The sequence below is a fragment of the Manis pentadactyla genome, chromosome 2, assembly GCF_030020395.1.
Source record: "Manis pentadactyla isolate mManPen7 chromosome 2, mManPen7.hap1, whole genome shotgun sequence".
NCBI classification, from domain to species: Eukaryota; Metazoa; Chordata; class Mammalia; order Pholidota; family Manidae; genus Manis; species Manis pentadactyla.
In genome coordinates, this window is record NC_080020.1 from 55282569 (window position 1) to 55305263 (window position 22695).

The 22695-nt window shown below is 42.0% G+C and overlaps 1 protein-coding gene across 1 annotated transcript in view; it reads left to right on the plus strand.

The window, feature by feature from the left end:
* FBXL17 (F-box and leucine rich repeat protein 17) overlaps positions 1-22695 on the plus strand; it is a 602098-nt gene that overhangs the window by 573881 nt on the left and 5522 nt on the right. Inside the window, exon 8 of the mRNA XM_036886821.2 lies at positions 6777-6919. Within this exon, the coding sequence (XP_036742716.2) occupies positions 6777-6919 (143 nt within the window). The remainder of the gene's footprint in view (positions 1-6776; positions 6920-22695) is intronic.

Below are 22695 nucleotides of genomic sequence, written 5' to 3' on the forward strand. Positions count from 1 at the left end.
CCAGTACTATGTTAGATAACAGTGGAGAGAGTGGGCATCCCTGTCTAGTTCCCGATCTCAGAGGAAATGCTTTCAGCTTCTCGCTGTTCAATATAATGTTGGCTGTGGGTTTATCATAGATGGCCTTTATTATGTTGAGGTACTTGCCCTCTATTCCCATTTTGCTGAGAGTTTTTATCATGAATGGATGTTGAACTTTGTCAAATGCTTTTTCAGCATCTATGGAGATGATCATGTGGTTTTTGTCTTTCTTTTTGTTGATGTGGTGGATGATGTTCATGGACTTTCAAATGTTGTACCATCCTTGCATCCCTGGGATGAATCCCACTTGGTCATGGTGTATGATCCTTTTGATGTATTTTTGAATTCGGTTTGCTAATATTTTGTTGAGTATTTTTGCATCTACGTTCATCAGGAATATTGGTCTGTAGTTTTCTTTTTTGGTGGGGTATTTGCCTGGTTTTGGTATTAGGGTGATGTTAGCTTCATAGAATGAGTTTGGGAGTATCCCCTCCTCCTCTCTTTTTTGGAAAACTCTAAGGAGATTGGGTATTATGTCTTCCCTGTATGTCTGATAAAATTCCGAGGTAAATCCATCTGGCCCGGGGGTTTTGTTCTTTGGTAGTTTTTTGATTGCCGCTTCAATTTCGTTGCTGGTAATTGGTCTGTTTAGATTTTCTGTTTCTTTCTGGGTCAGTCGTGGAAGGTTGTAATTTTCTAGGAAGTTGTCCATTTCTCCTAGGTGTTCCAGCTTGTTAGCATATAGGTTTTCATAGTATTCTCTAATAATTCTTTTTAATTCTGTGGGGTCCGTCGTGATTTTTCCTTTCTCGTTTCTGATACTGTTTTGATTTGTGTTGACTCTCTTTTCTTTTTAATAAGTCTGGCTAGAGGCTTATCTATTTTGTTTATTTTCTCGAAGAACCAGCTCTTGGTTTCATTGATTTTTGCTATTGTTTTATTCTTCTCAATTTTATTTATTTCTTCTCTGATCTTTATTATGTCCCTCCTTCTGCTGACCTTAGGCCTCATTTGTTCTTCTTTTTCCAAATTCGATAATTGTGACATTAGATCATTCATTTGGGATTGCTCTTCCTTTTTTAAATATGCTTGGATTGCTATATACTTTCCTGTTAAGACTGCTTTTGCTGTGTCCCACAGAAGTTGGGGCTTAGTGTTGTTGTTGTCATTTGTTTCCATATATTGCTGGATCTCCATTTTGATTTGGTCATTGATCCATTGATTATTTAGGAGCGTGTTGTTAAGCCTCCATGTGTTTGTGAGCCTCTTTGCTTTCTTTGTACAGTTTATTTCTAGTTTTATGCCTTTGTGGTCTGAAAAGTTGGTTGGTAGGATTTCAATCTTTTGGAATTTTCTGAGGCTCTTTTTGTGGCCTAGTATGTGGTCTATTCTGGAGAATGTTCCATGTCCACTTGAGAAGAATGTATATCCCGCTGATTTTGGATGTAGAGTTCTATAGATGTCTATTAGGTCCATCTGCTCTACTGTGTTGTTCAGTGCTTCCGTGTCCTTCCTTATTTTCTGCCCAGTGGATCTATCCTTTGGGGTGAGTGGTGTGTTGAAGTCTCCTAGAATGAATGCATTGCAGTCTATATCCCCCTTTAGTTCTGTTAGTATTTGTTTCACATATGCTGGTGCTCCTGTGTTGGTTGCATATATATTTAGAATGGTTATATCCTCTTGTTTGACTGAGCCCTTTATCATTATGTAGTGTCCTTCTTTATCTCTTGTTAATTTCTTTGTTTTGAAGTCTATTTTGTCTGATATTAGTACTGCAACCCCTGCTTTCTTCTCACTGTTGTTTGCTTGAAATATGTTTTTCCATCCCTTGACTTTTAGTGTGTACATGTCTTTGGGTTTGAGGTGAGTTTCTTGTAAGCAGCATATAGATGGGTCTTGCTTTTTTATCCATTCTGTTACTCTATGTCTTTCGATTGGTGCATTCAGCCCATTAACATTTAGGGTGACTATTGAAAGATATGTACTTATTGCCATTGCAGGCTTTAAATTTGTGGTTACCAAGGTTCAAGGTTAGCCTCTTTAGTATCTTACTGCCTAACTTAACTTGCTTATTGAGCTGTTATATACACTGTCTGGAGATTCTTTTCTTCTCTCCCTTCTTATTCCTCCTCCTCGATTCTTCATATGTTGGGTGTTTTGTGCTGTACTCTTTCTAGGAGTGCTCCCATCTAGAGCAGTCCCTGTAAGATGTTCTGTAGAGGTGGTTTGTGGGAAGCAAATTCCCTCAGCTTTTGTTTGTCTGGGAATTGTTTAATCCCACCATCATATTTGAATGATAGTCGTGCTGGATACAGTATCCTTGGTTCAAGGCCCTTCTGTTTCAGTGTATTAAATATATCATGCCATTCTCTTCTGGCCTGTAGGGTTTCTGTCGAAAAGTCTGATGTTAGCCTGATGGGTTTTCCTTTATAGGTGACCTTTTTCTCTCTAGCTGCCTTTAAAACTCTTTCTTTGTCCTTGATCTTTGCCATTTTAATTATTATGTGTCTTGGTGTTGTCCTCCTTGGATCCTTTCTGTTGGGGGTTCTGTGTATTTCCGTGGTCTGTTCGATTATTTCCTCCCCCAGTTTGGGGAAGTTTTCAGCAATTATTTCTTCTAAAATACTTTCCATCTCTTTTCCTCTCTCTTCTTCTTCTGGGACCCCTATAATATGGATATTGTTCCTTTTGGATTGGTCACACATTTCTCTTAACATTGTTTCATTCCTGGAGATCCTTTTATCTCTCTCTATGTCAGCTTCTATGCGTTCCTGTTCTCTGGTTCAGTTCCATCAATGGCCTCTTGCATCCTATCCATTCTGCTTATAAACCCTTCCAGAGTTTGTTTCATTTCTGCGATATCCTTTCTGGCATCTGTGGTCTCCCTCCGGACTTCATCCCATTTCTCTTGCGTATTTCTCTGCATGTCTGTCAGCATGTTTATGATTCTTATTTTGAATTCTTTGTCAGGAAGACTGGTTAGGTCTGTCTCCTTCTCTGGTGTTGTCTCTGTGATCTTTGTCTGCCTGTAGCTTTGCCTTTTCATGGTGATAGGAATAATTTGCAGAGCTGGGACGAGTGACGACTGAAAGAACTTCCCTTCTTGTTGGTTTGTGGCCCTTCTCTCCTGGGAGAACAGCGACCTCTAGTGGCTTGTGCTGGGCAGCTGCGTGCAGGCTTCCTGCTTCCTGCGTGCAGGGTTTCTGCTTCCTGCCGGGCTGCTATGGAGTTTATCTCCGCTGTTGCTGTGGGTGTGGCCTGGTTCGGGCCTCTGCTCCAAAGTGGTTGAGTCACGTTGGTGGGGGAGCAGCCTGGAGGCTATTTATCTCCGTAAGGGGCCTCCCTGCTCCCTGCAGCCCAGGGGTTAGGGTGCCCAGAGATCCCCGGATTCCCTACCTCTGGATTAAGTGTCCCACCCTGCCCCTTTAAGACTGCCAAAAAGCACCCGCCAAAACAAAACAACGACCACCAAAAAAAAAAAAAAAAAAATTTTAATTAAAAAAAAAAAGTGGCCGCTCGTTTTTCTTTATTCTCCAGCACCAGCCTCAGGCCTCTGCTCACTGGTCTTGCTGCCCTGTTTCCCTAGTATTGGGGGCCCTATCCCTTTAAGACTTCCAAAAAGCACTCGCCAAACAAAACAGCAAAAAAAAAATGGTCACGCGCTTTTCTTACGTCCTCCAGCACCCGGCCTCCAGTGCCCGCTCACTGTTCTTGCTGCCCTGTTTCCCTAGCATCCAGGGCCCTCTGGGCACGTACTGTGTCTGCGCTCTGGCCCGGATGGCTGGGGCTGGGTGTTCGGCAGTCCTGGGCTCCGTCTCCCTCCCGCTCTGCCTGCTCTGAGCTGGGGGGAGGGGCACTCGGCTCCCGCCGGGCCGGAGCTTAAATCTTACCCCCTTTGCGAGGTGCTGGGTTCTCTCAGGTGCGGATGTGGTCTGGATATTGTCCTGTGTCCTCTGGTCTTTATTCTAGGAATGGTTGTCTTTGTTATATTTTCATTGATATATGTGGTTTTGGGAGGAGATTTCCGCTGCTTTACTCACGCCTCCATCTTCCGCCCCCTAGACTCTCAACTAATATTTTTAAGAACCAACTCTGTACCAGGCACAGCTGGATGCTGGGCATACAGTGGTGAATATGAGCTGTCATTCTAATGGAGGAGATGGGCCACAAAAAAGTAAATTAAATAAACAAATTAATAATAACACTTGAAAAGCAGTAAATGATAGGGTATCTGTTCTGAGAAGCTCACCTTTGACTTGGTATCTAAGAAGTGATGGAAAGAGGTGGGGAATGAACATTGTATTGTGCCTGTTTACTTGGCTCTTGTCATGTCCACCTGACTCTGCCCCTTCCGATCCCCCTCAGTCAGCCTCTGAGCTCTGTGCCCCTCTCTGTGTCCCCAGCACCCATCGCAGGCCCAATGTCACCCCACAGTCAAAAATGATGGAAGTGTAGCATATTAAAGCTACTTGGTGCCCGGCCCCATGATTCTGACTTCATAACTTTGATGTGCAGCCAGGGCTTAGAGCCAGCTCAGCTTACTACCCTCTCCCCCACTAGTGCCTTGTGCTCGTGGGAAAGCTATTCAGCCTTTCTGGGGCTCAGGTTCTTGATCTTTCAGTGGAAATAACTTTAAGACTTTGTAAGATTGCTGTAGGATTAAAGGAGGTAATACACCTAAATTCGCAGCCCAGGGCCTAGCATGTGGATAGTCAATAAATACTGGAGAAAATGCTCTAGGGTGCTTATGAGGTGTTTGCTGACTAAATGAATGAATTAGGGAATAATAAAGTTTAATTCTTACCTCAGTAAATAGAACTGTGTCAAAACAAAAACAATACCCTGACTTATCTTCAGTTGTCTTATTTACTGTTTAATTTAATTTGGACAAGAATGAAAAAAGAGAAAATACCAAATGCCAGTGTTTTTGGCACTTAGGATCACTAGCTATCTATTACCCCTCATTTGCTTACACAGCAGCCTCTGAAAGCTCCTCTGGGCGTTGGTTCACCTTCATCTGTGTGCAGGGCTTTCATATTTTAGCCTCAAACATCAATAAAAATACACAGTCTACCTACCTGGGGCCATCCAGCAACTTATGCATTGTCATCTTTTGAAATCACAGCTTGAGCACTTTGTATTGAAAGGAATTTATTTTATGTCTCTTATACTTCATTTATTGTAGGAGCTCCTCAGGATATCATAACCAATGAAAGTTATGACAAAACCAGACATAACAGCATTTTTCTTAGGTCAGGGACACCAACGTGATTAACCTAGGATATTGCTTCTACTACACAAAAATATCCCTCAGACCATTCAGGAAACCTTTGACAGATTTCCCCCCACCCACCCCACCTCCTTTGAAAAGGAAATGCCAGAATAGCTGTGCAAATATGAGGGAGCATGAACAAACTGGTGGCATGAGGAACTTCCAGGAATACATTGTTTTCTTCCTTTATAGCATTTTCACTGGAAGACACTGGATTCATGATTTCATCTTTGTAAATTTTAAATATCTGGCTACTTAGGAGTGCTTTGATACTTGAATGCATGGGTATGAGTTTTCTAGTTAAAAAAAAAAGTTACTGAGATAATTAGCCAAGAGATTTTGCCAAGTATTATTTTCTATGAGCTGTAAGAGTTAACATTTTTTTGCATGAGTAATTCACTCTGCTCTTATCAATCTAGTCAATTGGAAAATATCATCCGCCTTTAATGTCACAGAAATCATCTCACCCTATCTTGAATGAGGAAATAATTAGCAAACAATTTTTCTTTCCTTTTTAATATGTGTGCATTGTTTTTCAGAGTTTTCATTTACAAACCAATGTACCGTAGACTTGGTTGGAGGTACTGAAATGTGTTTTTCTGCTCCACAAATGTAGAGGTGTGCTTGTCTATCAAATCAGAAGTCCGTAGCAAAGAGCCACATTCACGGATTGGTGGCTCTGACAGTGTGAGGGGTGTGGAGCTGTGATAAGTAGCGCATATCATAGATTATGGGATAAGTATCTGCATTTGAATAGTGGTACAGTGCTAAACAGTCAAAAAGACCAGACATACTGCCATACGTTTCATATAACAAGCTTCATCTTATGTTAATAGAAGGAAGACTTCTGATACGGTGAGGAAATTCACCAGAACAAATGCATTCCCTTTACTGCACTCTAGCACGGCACCAATTAAATTCAACTATATGTATAATGTACTCTTAATTCCTAACAGTCTCAAGGAAGACTAATGAGAAAAATATTACATGCTCTTACATTTTACACATGGTGGGCAGATGGAAGAAATTATGCCAACTGGTAAAGAAATTCATATGTGGTTTAACACACCTCAAAATGGTGTTTACATGGATTTTTCTTTTAAAAAATTATTAAAATGATCTTAGCTAGAGTGTAGTTTCTTCTTGGGGTTTCTTTAATGTTATATGTGTAATTCAATTTATTCCTTCTGCAGATATGAAGGTTTGAAAGTACAGGTAACTTTGTAATGAGTAAAACTGATAAGAGTTTGTGTTTCAGTGGAAGGGAAATTATGGAGTGATTATTTACTTTGTAAAAGGGTTTGTCATAGAGCAAGCTTTCCAAAAGCATTTCAAATTTCATTTCATTTACAAAACATTCATTTACACACAATGTTCAGGAACAAATTTAGTGAGGAATTGAGAGAAATAGTCCTAATAAGATAAGTGATCCCTCGCACTTCTAACATTATGTTGCTTGCTTTCTCTCGGTCCTTCCTTACAGCACTGATAGCCATTGGGCGACACAGCATGACAATAGAGACTGTGGATGTCGGATGGTGTAAAGAAATCACAGACCAAGGAGCCACTCTGATTGCGCAGAGCAGCAAATCCCTGAGATACTTGGGGCTGATGAGATGCGATAAAGTAAGAGTTGCCTATCAAGTTTGTTTTCTATTAATCAGTGTCGTTAATAGCCTGCTGCTGTATTTTCTTTCGCCTATATATATGTATGTGTATGTGCACATAACATGTACTATTACAGCTATGTATTATAAGATGCCTGTTTTTCTAAACTAATAGAGTTTGCTTTTCCATTTCTCTGTTTAAAAATGAATTTTGTGCTTATGCAGAAAGAAAAAGCTCTCACATGCACAGTCAACTTAGATTCCTCCTATCCAGAAGTCCATGGATCCAAACTTAAAATGTTTGCATGGCCGACTGCGACATGCAGGATCCGACAGTAAACTCTGTTCTGGGTTCCAAGTTTCCTGCAACAGGAAAGAGTAAAGAACAAGTGCCAAGTGGTTTTTTTTGCAATTTGATGTGTACAATTTCAGTGCTCAACATCTGCGTGTTCTGGCCATTTTGTGGGCAAGAAAGGGGCCCATGAGGGGATATTATGTGAGAATTTGCCTCTTTCCATATTTAAGATACCACTTTTAGCACATGAGGAGAAATGGTCCCAGAGATCCCGCTGAAGGTCTGTGAGCTGGCCAGAGATGTGAGCATGAGTTTTGAGGAATTGTGTCACCTTTGAAGGGGCCCTTTGAAGACTGAGAAGAAAGATGATAAAAATCTGTATTGATCACCAGGCACTAAAAAGGTGCTTTCCCCTTAGTTTTCCCTATAACAAGTCTGAGCAATAGTTATTGGTACTGTAAAGGGGAGAAAATGGAGGCTCAGAAAGACCAAGTCTGAGGCCACTTATCCAAGACTTTACCCCAGGCCTTTGGCATATGTGTCCAAGGCTCAAGGCACACCCTGGGGGCAGTCTTCAGGCTCCTTCCTTGGAAAAGATGCACCTCAGAGAGTTGCTCAGAAAGTGCTGGCATTGTATAATTTACACATGTGTGCCATTTTTGCAAATGGTGACAAATCTAGCAAAAGAGTGAAACTAAATATATATGCCTCTCCAAGGACATATGTCTAGCAAATATGGGGGCAAATAGAAGAATGGCCCAAATCCTCTGTGTGTTTATCATTTTTCTTACTTGACCTGGTTCTTTTCTCTAGATGCTTTAAAATTCCAACTTATATGAGGGCTTTGCCAGTTAGTTATGTTTAGAGAGATTTTATTATTGTTCTCAGCCCAGCCTAGAAAGCTGACTTTTTTAATAAGCAATAACACTGATACTCAGAAGTTGCAAGTCTCCCTCCAAGTTCACTACTAACTAACCTAGCACTGCTACTAACCCTGTCATTTTCAAATCACTTCTGTTAAAACAAGTTAAAGGGTCCACAGTAGGCAGAGTATTCTAGAAACTTGAAACAATGACAGCAGACTCCTCAGCTTCAAGAAGGAACTGCTGCGTGAGTACTGTCAGGCCAAGGACACCCAAATGTATGCATTCAAAATGAGTCTGTTTCCATAGCTGTTCTCGGAAATCGTCATATTTCTAGTCTGTACTCTTTAGAATAGTTGAGATCAGCTCCACCTTCAGAGATGAGTTGTAGAAATGTATGTTTCAGCTGTACAGGAGACAATTATTCCAGACATATTTGCTGACCAACATTTTGCTAATTTTAAACTAAGGAATGGATCCTTTTCTACCCAACTGCAGATTAGTCCAGAATTAGACGGGGTGGCTATCTGGTTAGCGGTATTCCTGCAGGTTTTAGCCCTTCCCTCAGGCAGTCTCTGAATCCATTACGCAGCCAGTGAGTGGCTCAGAGAGCCCACTGGCCCCAGCACATGCTGCCTGACCTCAGCCAGAAGCAGCACGGCCCAGGGTAGGCGGTGCCGGCCCAGCCTTGCTGCCTGCGTCTTTGGCTGAAGGCAGCCCAGAGTCAGACATAACAGGTTCTGTGAGGATGGAAGAGGTTTCCAAACTGCACACAAAATGTAAAGCCTTGTGTGTAATAGCCTGCTTATTGATGTAGTTGGATGGAAGTCTAGAGTAAGTAGCCATTCAGCTTTCAACATTTGTATTATGGTATCCATCTCAAGATTTAAAATTTGTATTAAGACTCAAGAAATACTTGAGTAGCAAAGAAAAGCGGTCAGTAGTTGAAGGTATGGATTCTGGAACCAGAGTTCGGGCTCAGATCTGGGCTCTGCACTTTGTTGTGACGTCTTGAGCAATTATCTAATGTCTCAGTGCCTCCGTTCCCTTGTTTGTAAAATGGAGACAATATTAATAGTACCTATCTTATAGAAATGCTGTGAGCACTTAAATGAATGAACATAATCAAGCCCTTAGAATGTTTGTTATTTATGAAGTGCTTAGTGTTACCGATTATCCTTATCGTTGTCATTATATTAATCCGTATTTTGATATTGGATTTTCCAAATGAGAAAAAATTGTATTGCCCACTATCACATTTTGAAAGAAAATCAAATAAAGGAAAATAATAAACTCAGACTAGAGAAGATGAGACCTTTTTACCTTTTTCTTACTTAGGTTTAAAATCTAGATTATTATTTTCTATACAAAGATGTCAATAATTACATTGTCTTACACACTTTACAAAGGAAAACTACTGCCTCTGTAGGACACTGTGTATTTGGAACCAACTTACTAACCAGATCTAGGCATGAAAAAAGACTTGCAATGGAAGAAAAGGGTGAGTCGAAGGTAGGGAAATAAAAAGAAAGCAGTAAGAAAAATGATGGTGAAAAATAAGAACCAAAACAGGAAGCACAGAGAAGTTGTGATGAGGATATGGAGACAAAGATCCACTGTCTACCTCACTGTGATCATCTGTGCCAGCAAAGAATTAAAAAACAAAATTAATTTGGGCCTATCACTCTTAACTAAATCTGCTAACCGCTAATAACTCACTAATTTCATTTCTTCTTCCCCTTTCTGTGCACCAGCTGGAGCTGGAGGAGGGGGCAAGGGCCCTTGGTGGTCTACACAATTAACCCCCTTGTCAAGACGGTTGTCAGTGGGATCGCTGCACTGGGGAGAGATGGGTGTGTGACGTCTGTGTGTCCCAGGCTCATGTTTTGTGATCCTGTGGGTCTGAGAAATACTGAAGTCTAGTTGTATTTTTTTTTCACATGCAGTCAGTCTCATTTGAGGCCACTTATCTTTGATTTGGAAGCTCTACCAAACTTCAGCTTTTTTCCTCACTTGAGCTTTTGAGGAATTATAAGAATTATAACAAAATTCATTGTATTTGTTGTAGGAAAAAGTGTTTTTCCTCTCTCCCCCTCACTGGGTAAACAAAGAACAGATGAGAAACATTACACATATTCTTTGCAGATGAAAACAACATGTATTTGGATTATCAGACAATGTCTGAGCTAAACTGCAGTGCATTCATTTGGCTGTAACACTGGTGGCTCAGGGAGTCCTCCAGCCATTTGGCAAATGCAGCATTCCCTGTGCACTTGTAAAAGGAGGAAGTGCATTCAGAAGCCTCGGGTTGAGTAGCTTTTCCGATTGCTGGATGGATAAGCATGTTAGAGGCATTACTTTGGGTTTTGAAGCCGACGCCACTTAATCTCCTAAACTTTAGTGCATTGTAAGGACCAGGAGAAGAAAACGCTGTGTGAGACAGCTTTGATGAATTGGGGTGAATTTATATCCTTAAAGACTGTTCAAAGGCTTACTTGACCTTGGAAATTAGAGTTGACCCGAAATCACCTATCAACTTAACACACATTTGTTTGGTGGTTTAGTTAAAACTTCTTGTATAACCTACAGGATTCTCTAATAAGAGCAATAGGTTTACTCTGCTTCCCACAGTTAAAGACAGTCAGGGGCTTTGGTCATAGGAATCATTTTTGCAGCTTCAGTGAATTCTAGATGCTATATAGATCTGTTTCTTCTAATAATATGATATTTTCCTCATGTCTTTACAAGGCTGTTGGATGGAGAACAAAACTGAGAAGGACAGAAAAATTCATGGGAAAGCTGTAGGGCAAATGGAAATGCAGTGTTCAAGGTTAATGAAAAATGTTTGGGGACACAAGGTTGGTGAGAAGGTGGTGGAGCCCAGGGGCATGGCACTGGCTGAGAAGCCAGACCTCGCCAGAGGCTGACTGGCTGGTTTGAGAAACCTCAGTGATAAAATGTCGTGGTGGAAACCTCTGCAATGAGTGTTAATACAGAAGTTTGGAGACAGAGGGCCTGAATTATGAGCAGCGAATAACATCATAAATCTAGCAATTCTCAAATGCCAAACCCTTGTGAAAAGCAGTTGGATGGAGAAATGCTGGAGCTTTTAAAAGCTCCCTTTCACTTTATTTTTTTTTTCCTTAACTTCATGCAGAACTAATTTTATACACTGTTCATTTGATTTGAAAATGCCAGCGTCTGGGGTATCGTTAAAGAGCATTATTGAGGGAGCCACTCTTGGAAACGCATTTTGCTTAAAATGCTCATTTGTTCTTCTGTCCCTGCAGAGTTGTAGATAGGAAAGAGAAAGTGTACCTCGATTTACCTAACTGCCCTCCTCTGCCTTTGCTGGCAGCAGGTAGCTGCCTTTATGCTGGGAGGCTTCTCCTTCACCCCAAGAGGCACCAGGAGGGCTGTGGGGACCACATTACTTAAAGAATAGACATAAATAGATTTTGAAAGGTTCACCCAATGTCCTATGACCAAAGCCTCTTGGAATTTCTTTGATTTCCAGTTGACATAAATTAGAATTACACAGGCGTGAAGAGTCTGCCCAGAAAAGATCAGAGAGGCTGCTGGGGGAGGAGAAGCCTCTGTGTGATCCTATTGATTATCCAGCTGCCTTTGGGCAGGGGCCTCTGTGGAGGCCGACTATTATTGATCCACACCATGGAAATAATCGAATTAATTCATTTCTCATCAAACTGCCATTGCCAAGACCTTTCTCCTCACCTGCCCCAATTCCTGAAGTACTTAGTAGAGGAGTGAAATAGAAGATTTCTTTCCATAAGAAATGATTTCTTCAGGTTAAAAGAAATCCTTGTTTTCACACAGAGTTCTTCATTTAAGTGGTAGAGAGATTTAATCAAATCAATGAGAAGCCAATACAGAAAGCAAGTAATAGAAGCCAGTTAACTCTGTAAAGCCAAGAATCTACTTTAAAACCTTAAAATATCAAGGGCCAAGTTTTGTGTGCCCAATTTAATGTAAAAATATTCAGGAGAATTTGACCACTGCATTTTTCAGGAAGTAATTATAAGAGAAAGCCTCAACAACCTAAATATTTCTGTGGAGAAAACTAGAGTTTTTATCAGCTTGTTTAGGAATCATGAGCAGGAAAGCCCTATGGGGAAAATAATATAGGCCTCTGTAACTAATGTACAGAACTAACTGGAAAAATCAGTTTAAGGGAAAAATAATTTGTGGGGCACTGTATCCAGGACTGTTTTAGTAGCAATTCAGCCATGAAACAAAGTGTGTACCTGCAGGGACTCCCCTCTCCCCATCGTCGTCTGTACAGCTGTTTCCAGATTGCCCCTGGCCAACACTTAGGATTGAAAATGTATGCCTTATCAAAGAAAATAAAGTGAAAAAAACAAAACCAAACACTCTCTCCTACTAAGGCAGGTGTGGTCTGCCTGTCCTGTTGTGGGTGACGTACCCTCGCCCGGGCAGCCCGCGAGGCCCTGTGCCCCAGGGGACGGGGAGAGGAAGACGGAGGGAGCGTGGCTGGGCTCTCAAGCCTGCATTCAAGTCCTTCACTTGAAACATCAGCATCTTGGCCCTTTTGCTGATGGAACAGTTTCTCCAGGTGATCTCACACAGGAGCACTTTAAAATGCATTTTTACAGCCATCCCCTGATTATTCCCGGTAATTGAAAAGGGAAAAACACATCAGCTGAAATTCAGAGGTTACCCTTCAACCCTGCTTCAGCCAAGCGTTCCCATCTCCTCCTGCCCCAGCCCTACTCACCTGAGCTGCCACAAGGTGGTAACTGAAAGGCCTTTCCTGCTCTCAAGTATTTAAACCAGGAAACACTGGCATGGAGCTTACGGCAGAGGTTACATTGGTGAGCACCAGGGTTAGTCTGCTAGGTTTCCTAGTTCTACTTCCTTCACTTCACTATCTGTGGGACTTCAGACAACTTAATCTCTAGAAGCCTCAGTTTCACCATCTAAAAAATGGGGGTATATTTATCCCATAGGGTTGCTGTGAAATCAAGCCAGATACTGTATTGAAGCACTGAGCCCACAGTCACGCCCACTGTAAGCACTCAGTAAATATCTACCGCCCTTATTATTACCATTATTATCTATTTGTATATACATGCCTGCTCTGGAATCTTATATCTGATATTTAACCATGATATGAACTACTTGGTTCATAATATTCTAACCATGAATAGAAATTCACATGCTAAGATCTTACAAAGAGAAACTAGGCCCCTGAGACTCAGATGGCAATTCTAAAACACAAGAGAAGCTATTTTTTAATAGTTAGGACCCATTAAGTCACAGTCCAACTTGCAAAGGAAGAGGAAACCTAGAGGCCCGCCCGACCATCTTCTCCTGTGAACAGAGAGTAGGCTCTCACCAAGTCAGCCAGCCAGTCGGCCTCCAGGCTGAGATTTGTTCGGTGTGTTTCTTTGGGATAATTGACGTATCTCAAGAACCTTTTAAGGGAGTAAGCTGCAAGTAGCTGCTTATGTTTTGCTCTCTTGTGATGGGATTGAAGTATGGTGGAATTGTTTGTTTGTTTGTTTGTTTGTTTTAAAGGAGGGAGGAGAGGGCTTGCTGTTCCCCAGCTGCTGGAGGGTGAATAGAATGTATGGTGGAGTTTGCCTGAGGGCACCCGGGAGCCTCACTGCTTTGCAGTAAATAATCACCTTGTAACTTTGATTTGGCTTAAGTTATTAAACAAAAAAAATTAGGTTGTAGGATCATATTATTTTTCTAATTTAGAAATAGAAAAGGTAACAGCAATTTCTTAGCAGGGGTCAGATTAGATCCCAGAACTCCTAAGCACTTGACTTGTCGAAGTTGAAAGAGGGACACCGCCTGTAGTGGCTCCAAAGACCAAGGGGCTGCTGCCCTTTGGGGGAAACGGCTCAGCCTGTGCGGAGGCCTGGCCATTCAGCAGCAGGTTTTCAAGCCTGCCTTGCTGGGCCTGGTGAAACTTCTGCTTGGCAAGTGTTTTTCAAGACAACACCTAAGCTTCTTCCTACCCCTGCCCAATCTTTATCCTATATTAAGTCCACTTACACAAGAAGTATCTGTGGAACTGCTCACTGTGTTCCAGTGACTATGATAGGTGACAGGTCAGAAAAAACAGTGAACAAGATAGTTTCTGCCCCATTGTCTCTCCTTGGGGTAGACAGACAAGCAAGCAGACAATTACAATGCTGTAAGACTACAAATTGATTTTTTTAAATGGTACCCAAAGTTAGATTTCTTCTGCCTAAAGACCCTCCCTTTGATCCCACATCTGCTCTCAGCTGTGTCCTCTGCAGCCCTAGTTTTCTGCCACTCTCCCATTAAACTTCTGAAAAGGACTGCCTGTCAACACTTGCCCCTATATTTTCACAGCTCCTTACATTCTATTTCCATTCTCACCGTACCACTGATTCTGCTCTTTTCAAGGTTTCTGGTGACTTCCATGTCACTAAACCAGGACCACTTCTCTGCTCACAACTTGCCCCATCTCTTGGCAGCTGCATCCACACAGTAACCACTCCCCTGTTTATGAGAATGCCCTTCCCTTGTCTGTGTGCTGGCTTCTATAGCTGCATCTCCTGTACTGCTGCTCCGCACCTCCAGTCCTTCAGGTGTAAAGTGGCAATAAAAGTAGCACCTATCCCGTGGGCTATGGAGAGAATTAAGTAAATTAAGATGTGCAAAGTTCCTTACATGAAATAAGCAACAAATATTAGCTCTTAATTGTTACAGTGATTGATTCTTACCTTTCTCCTGTCTGTCACTCTCCCCCTCATTAGAATGTAAGCTCCATGGTTTCTCCTCCATGTTCTCTTGCCAGGCGCTCCCACAGTGGCTGATACATAAGAATTGCTAAAGAAGTGTGTACTCGATGATGGATGGATGGATGGACCGGGCTGCATTCCTCATCTTCATTCTGAGTAGCTCCAAGGTCCCGAGGAGGTTCCTTGTGGCCTCTGACAATGACAGAGAAAGACAGAGAGGGCAGGGTGCTTGGTCCTTGCACCTAAATTCAGCCACAGCAATGCTGCTTTTATTGCTTTACTTACTTAGTTTGTTTATTTATTATTTTGGCTATCAAAATCTAAAACAAGTTTGAAAGTCATGAGATCCCACTGCTTCTTAATAATTTGATAGATTGTAAAAAGTACCTTTTGTGGATGGAAATAAATAGATGAGTAAGAGGGAAATAAATAAATGAGTAAGAAAGATGACACCTTGGATTTAATGCCAGTTTCCTATAGCTGGGGAATTCTGAGGGTAGCCCAAAGCCCATGAGGTTCAGGACAGTCACTGAGTTAAGGCATCAACTGTGTGATTGGCCTCAGCATCCTTCAGAGCCTAACCCTGAAATGCTCTGATTTATGTAGAGTCTCACTTCTGAAAACCAAAAATAACACTTGCTTTCAGGTTTTTTAATCTGTAGATTTACAGATGACTTTTATGCAGAATAAATTTTTCCTGATAATAAATTCATTTTAGGAAACAGGTCAAACCCATAAATTCTACCTGATGGGAACTTCAATTTTAGAAAGATTTTTTTTATCAGGTATCCACTGTGATTACCACTACACTAGGCTTTATATAAGGAAATAAAAACTGAAATCAAGAAAGCCATTGAGCACAAAAGAAAACATATCTTTTAGTTCTGAGAGTTTTCCCCCTCGATGATGTTTTTCAGCGTAACTTTGAGAGTTTAGCTTAGAAACATCCAGATGTGTTCCATAAATACATTGCACTTACTGCTCACTTAGTGACTATGCTCATTATCATATTAGAGCCCAGGTTTTCTCAAATAGTCATTCTTTTGCTGAACCATTTAGAGTGCCACAGATGACTCTCCAAGTGGCTTTCTCTGTCCTGTTATCCCACACATGTCTGTTTTGGTTCTCATCTGCACAGCACGTGCAAATCTATGCACTGAACACTCAAATATATACCAAAAAAATATGTATAGATTTGTGCAATGGGTCAATTCTGTGGCCAGTGGTTTGTGGCCTCAGAATGGCCTGTGCAAGGCTGTATGCCTGGACCTTAGACTCAGCTTGAAACATCGTTCTTGATGGAGGGTGACTTGGTGAAACAGGGAATGAACATGTAACTAATTTTTCTCTGACAGCCTGGCTGTTGGACTCCTGTCACACTAATCTCTAATTAAGGCTTCAGGTTGGCGAGCCCCGATTCTCACTTAACACCGCAGGCGTTTCTGTGATCCTCATCCTCCCAGGTTCTTTGCTGCCTTCTCACTGTGCTAATTCAAGTGAATAGAAGCAATGCTAGTGTTAACAGGCAACCCACATTTCACGAAAAAAAAAGACAGCACAAAGCCAGGCCTGTTGCGATATTGACAGACCATAGCACTTCCAATCATTGCAGATTCTGAAATGGAATGACTGCATTTGACAAAGTTGACTGAATTTATGAGCCCGCTTCTGTCAGGTTCATTGCATTCTCAGTATCTGTCTCTTTCTATGCTTTGGAATTTTTAGATGAGTTTTTTTGCCACCCAAGTGTAATATTTCTTACCTCTGTCTAAAAAGATACATCTTTAGAGGCCTCAGGAGCTCACAAGGTTCATGCATCAAGCGCAGTGCATTATGGGTGGCCTGTCATCAGCTGACTCCCATTTTTAGCAGGTGGCCTTTAGGATTCAATGAGATAATCAACCTTTCTTCTTAAAACTATATTAAGTATTTAGTCATGTGTGCCCTCCCACCTCATGGATGGTCTATTGAAGAGCCACGAGGTCCATGTGAGAAATGGGTTTAGGCAAATCTTCCTTCTGTTACCTGTTGGAAGGTCGGGTGGCAGCCTCCTCTGGCCATGCTCAGACCAGTGCTGAGGAGAGGAGCCCAGTCTCGTGTCACCACATTCGGTGAATATACCTTTTTTCAGGCAGTGATGAATATTTGAAAAAAGATGGATTAATAAGCTATTGGGGCAACAGTTCCTTTTCTCCAGAACTCCTGACACCGTTTTCTGTGCAGGGCAGTGCAGAAGGGGGTGGGTGCTAGTGACCTTTAAATAACCTTTGTTCAGACCTTGCCTTCAGATTCCCCATGAGTCTGGAAATCACCAGGGCCCTGGAGGAGCTCTTCACTCGGAGGCTTTAGACCAGTAGGTCTCAACACGAGCTACACATTGGAATCTCTGGGAGCTTTAAAAAATACTGGTGCCTAGGTCCCACATCGCCAAGATTTGGATACAGTTAGTCTGGGACAACACTTGGGCTTTGGCATTTTTAAAAGATCCCCAGGTGACTCTAATGAGCATTTGGGCTGAGAACCACTGTGTTCTTGTTTGCACTCTTGGGTGCAGACACAGTTTAATTCATCCCTCGTCCATACACACGTTTCAAACACTGGTGATGCAGGAGTCACTGGGGATCTCGGAGAAAGGCCCTAGTTTGACTGAGAAAGGGAGAGGGAGGGAAGGGAATGTGAAGTTGCCTACAGGGAAGAGACAAAAGCAGGGTGCTCTCGCTCACCCTTACAGTCCAGGAAGGACACCTGCCCTTCCTCCTGGGCTCTGCCCCCAGCGGTCACGCCCGGGTTCTGAGCTGCTGGCGCACCTGGCCTTGCCACAGAAGAGGTGCGAGATGATAGAAGTGGAGCCAAGTTCCTCGTGTCCCAGACCTTCCTGCTCTAACCATAGGGAAACATCAGCAGGAGGTGGCATGTCACCCACCCCAACGGGGACACGAGAAGTCCTGCTGCAGAGGGAGGGAAGCAGAATCATGAAAGTCTGCGCAGGCCCACAGAGAGCTGTGGCTTGTCGTCAGCTGTCCAGGGTCCTGGAAAAAGCAATGTATCATCTGCTCTTTCATTCTTTTCTTAGTGTCCTATTTAGAATATTTTTAACTGCACTTAGATGACTCATCTCATTTACATACAAATTTGAGGTATTACTAAAATTCAGATTACCCTTATTTTATCCATGTTAATATGTGCCCATCTTGGGGCCAGTGGGCACTTGCTGAAAGAGCAGTTGGGTCTGATTTTAATATGCATTGTCCACGATGACTTTTGCTGACACCTGGTGAATGCCAGTTTCCATGGATAGCAGTACAGCTCCCAGAGAGAAGCAGATTCTGGGGGTGTTCTGCCTGAGAGACAACACTGTGCCTCTGGGTGGCCAGGAGTCAGCCTCTGGGGCTGTTAGCAGTGAGTGACATTGCCCAGGGAGTCTGTGAAGAATGACAGCCCGGCGTGAGGGCAAGGGCCCTGATTCAGGAGGCAGCAGTTGAGTGTGCTATTTGCAACACCTTCATAGATGTGGAGTGGGCTCCTCACTTTTCCCACCTGCAGATGGGGGAACCCATTTTCTCCCCCTCCGCCTCAGAAAAGTGCTCTTTGAAACAAGAACTACTTCAGTTATACACTTGAGTTTGTTAATTGGGTTTAAGAAAGATTGCCTTACGAAGCTTACAGAGTAAAGGACAGATTGTTTTATTTAGCTCACAAGCAGGTTTCCTTTCTTCCTTGAAGTATGTGTCTATTCAGTGCATGTGGTGCACAGGCTGATGCCTCCCTGGCCTTCAGAAATCTACCCGTATGTCATTTCCTTTGGAAAGCTTTTTCAGCCCTCCTGCAGAGGGCCAGGTACCTACTAAGTTCTCCTGTCCACGGGGACCTCCAGCTTTGCTGTGGCTGGTGTAACTGTCTGTCTCTCCCACTCCCCAGCCCCCACTGGCTGCAGGACAGCAAGGGCCATATGTGTTGTGCTGGCCATTCTACCCTGGGACACAGAAAAGTGTTTTGATGGTCGGGAGACTAGAGAGACAGCAATGCCAGTTGGAGGCCTGGGGCAGCCATGCCTGCCAAAGACCCCTTGTTTGGCCTGCAGCTTCCTCACGTATCGGTCATGCTTCAAAGTCTCCCATAACCACAGCTCCACAACAGAATATTCCACAGGCCAAGCGAGATCCATTATAAGTTACATTCCCACAGAGCAGCCATTTTGAAGAGATTGTAAAGGACTTTGAAATGTATTTACATGTAAACTGCGATCATTTTTCTGTAATGTTAGATGGAAAACAAATATTTTATTGGTCAGCTAGTCCCCTGTCTGGCACTTCCTGCACCACACTGTCACCTATGTGCCAGGGCCATGTGGCACACAGAGAACACTTGTGTTGTGCAGTCCTGGATTCAGATGCAGCCTGCCATTTACTAGCCATGTGACCCTGTATGAAATACCAATTCTGTCCAAGCCACAGTTCATCTTAAATAAAGGGTATTCATGCTTAGATGCCTGGACCATAGCAGTTACTCACTTTTCACTTTTCCCTCCTTCTACATCCTTACTGGAATGGGAACATACTTTGATTTTACCTTATTAGCCAATGGGATGAAAAGTGAACAAATTATTTTCAAGTATTTTGCCAAAATAAACCATGCTGAGCAGAGGAAATGTGTTTGATTTATCTCCTACCACCTGAAAGCCTAATGCTGATGAGTACAGTGCTTCTCGGGGGGAGCACAGGGCAGTTTTGGTTGGAGAATTTTTCCCTGTCTGTGAATGCACCATCTGTTGACACTATTGTCTACATGCTCCCTGAGACAACAAATGCCAAACACCACCGTGGCAAGAGCACCACCGCCACCATCTGTCACCAGGGAGCAGTGAAGGTGCATAGAATTGCTAAAACACAGGAAATCAGAGGGTGGAAATGGCATTGTTTTGTATCAGAAGACCTGTCCACAGTTCCCCCTCTGCCACCAGATGACTGTGACATCAGAAAGGACCTGAAATGTCACAGAATTTCATAATCTTCTGAGTGGCCCTCCTGGGTCTGGGCCCCGAGCAGGGCATTGCTGCAGCAAAAAGCTAAAGGATAGGCTGTTTTGAACCACGTGGGCTCTTGCAGCATTTTGGAAACTGGCTTGTGTCCAGTGACCATGAGCATGTTTCTCAGTGTCGCCCACCCAGTATAGTGTGCCTCTCATCTCCGATGAGGAGGGCTACTGCCCTCCACTCATCTGAAGTATAGCCTAGTCATTTCCTGAGTATCGCCTGCCAGCCCCCTGACCCAGCAGAAACCGCTGAGCCACAGTCATGAGCTGCTTTGGTCTCTTGTGCAAAGTGATTGGAAACCCCAGGGAAGGGGTGTCTTGACAGAGGCACCCAGTGATGTCAAGTGGACAGGAGAGTAGCACAAAGAATCACTTGGGTATGAACTTCAAAGGATTAAAGGACTTTGGAGCTGCCATAATGTCAAGACTTTAGAGACAGCTGCCACTGTAGCTGGAACAGTCTGGGAACAAGGTGAGCTTATGTCCACAATTTCTGATGCACTATTCATTGGTGCTGTTTTGTTTACTCATTTCATATTCGTGGAACAACTACTATATTAATTTCGCCAACAAGTATTGAATAATTACTGTGTACTAGGCATTCTGTTGGTGCTGGGATTTGGCAGTGAACAGAAACAACAAAAACTCCTGTCTCATGAGCTTCTATTCTAATGAGATGAGAATATGCCAGACAATATATATAGAACTGAAAACAAAGAGATGACTAAAATACTCCATACTGTCAGAGAACTTAACAGTCTAGGAATCACACAATACATTTTATTGTTTATGGTATTTTAAACAGTGTTTACTTTATGCAGGGAAACTTTCTCCATTTTTAAAAAAAGGGTGATTTTAATTGCTTTATTATATTCTTAAGTGTGATTTTAATGTACTCAGGTGTCAAATATTTCTCCTCACAAGAAATATGCTATTTTACAAAGAGGAAATAAGAATCACTTAATTTAAATGGTTTCTTCAGCAATTTTTATCAGAAATTATGTCTTTTGAACAATAGGTATCATTGGGGAGATAATTCAGGCTAGGCTTTCACTTATCTGCAACTTTCTGGGGAAAGTATTGATAAGAAGGTGAAGAAACAGTTGATGGTCTAGGGAAGTTCGTGCATCTGAATCTCGGACACTCTGAAGGTTCTCTCCTCACCCTTCCGTGGTAGCGGCTGCCACAGAATGAAGCTATGGTATGATTCACCTTAATTAGCATCCAGTTTGCCTCACATTTTCAAGAAGTGCTAATAGATGTTAACTCAAAATAGATTAAAATACCAGACAAATTGCTACTACCTTAAAAAGGGTTATAATAATTTTAAAAATATAAATTATGGTTATGTAGTCTTTGGAGAGAATTATAAAATCCAGTCTTATTTTTTTAAAAAAAAGCTGTGGTGCATGTGTGTTTTTCCTTTTAATCACAGTAATTTCTTCAAATGGCAGCACTGCATATTTCCTTAGGAAAATATGCTGCATTTTTCAATCTAGTATGATAGAGAAGTTGCCATTGATAGTTTTCAGAAAGAGGGAAAAAAATTGAACACAGAAAACCAGGGATCATGGGGAAATTTTTTTAAAAATTCATCTTTATATTCATTTTTCATATTATATACATTTTATGAGTTGGAACAGAGAATGGTTCTTTTTATTCTAACGAGTGGCATTGTGCATGAAAAAACATCCGCAGAAATGGGCGTGTAGGCATAACAATTTTAAATGACTTGGACCCTTCCGGTGTCTTCACTAAACTCTTTCTCAGAGGCACCAAAGTATTTATGGAATCTATACAAAGAGGTGAGCATAATTTGTACTTCTGAGGAGTAAATGAAAATAACTTTAGTATAAAATGTGTCACCCTGTATTGCCAGGAGACACTGTAAGTAAAAAATAGAACCTTCCCTAGTGGGAGCACATGTATTTCCCCTGAATAACTTATACCCAACAAAGCTCTAAAGTGGAGTATTTGCATTTTCCCCACTGTTTTGTTCTCTAAAATTTACAGAGCACAGTCAGGGAAAAAATTGCCTAGAAGACACATTATAGCCACAAAGAATTCCCGGTACCGGTTTTCATGCAGCTATGCAAAGCCAAATACTGTCTATTCTTGCCATCATCTATGAAAGCCGGAGACCTAGTGCACTCTACATTCTCAATTTCAGGTGTACCTTACTTTATGCAACAGAAATTGGTAAATCAAATTTTAGTAAATCAAAGGATATGTAAAACACATTAGAAGAGGTGACAAAATAAATGTAGCCCTACTGTGAAAGTCTTTACCAAGGAGAAGCAGTTACCCCCTAATTGATACACTTTGTAAATCGTTATTTTCATGTACCTAGTTTGCTTAAGGTACATTGTATCTCTCTTCCTGCAAAACAGTTATCACAGAGAAATACTTTCTATTTTTAAAAATTGAACCTCCAAAACAAATAGCCTGTCAACCCTCTCAGTATATAAAACTCTGTACAAGCCCAAGTGTGGATTAGAAAAGATGTAACATAGAAGACTGTCCCCATCTTTATGGTGGGTTTTTCTCATCTCCATCCTTTTTTCATCTACGTTCAGTTAGTTATCCCTTGACTACTAGGTGACTTGGACCACCCTTACCTCCTTTGCAATGTGATGCAGATTTTCTGAGATTCCTCCCTGACCTAGTGACTTCAGCTCTCCCTCAAGGGGACCTGTATCCTTCAGGTGTGTTTAGGGCAGGAGGGAGGTGACCTAACTGCAGCCTGGGAACATAAGGTAAAGAAAAGGGAGGATTTCCCGAGTGTGGGTATTTAAAGCTCAAACTGTGTCATTAGGAAAGTTCTGGAATCTCCTACAGAGAGCAT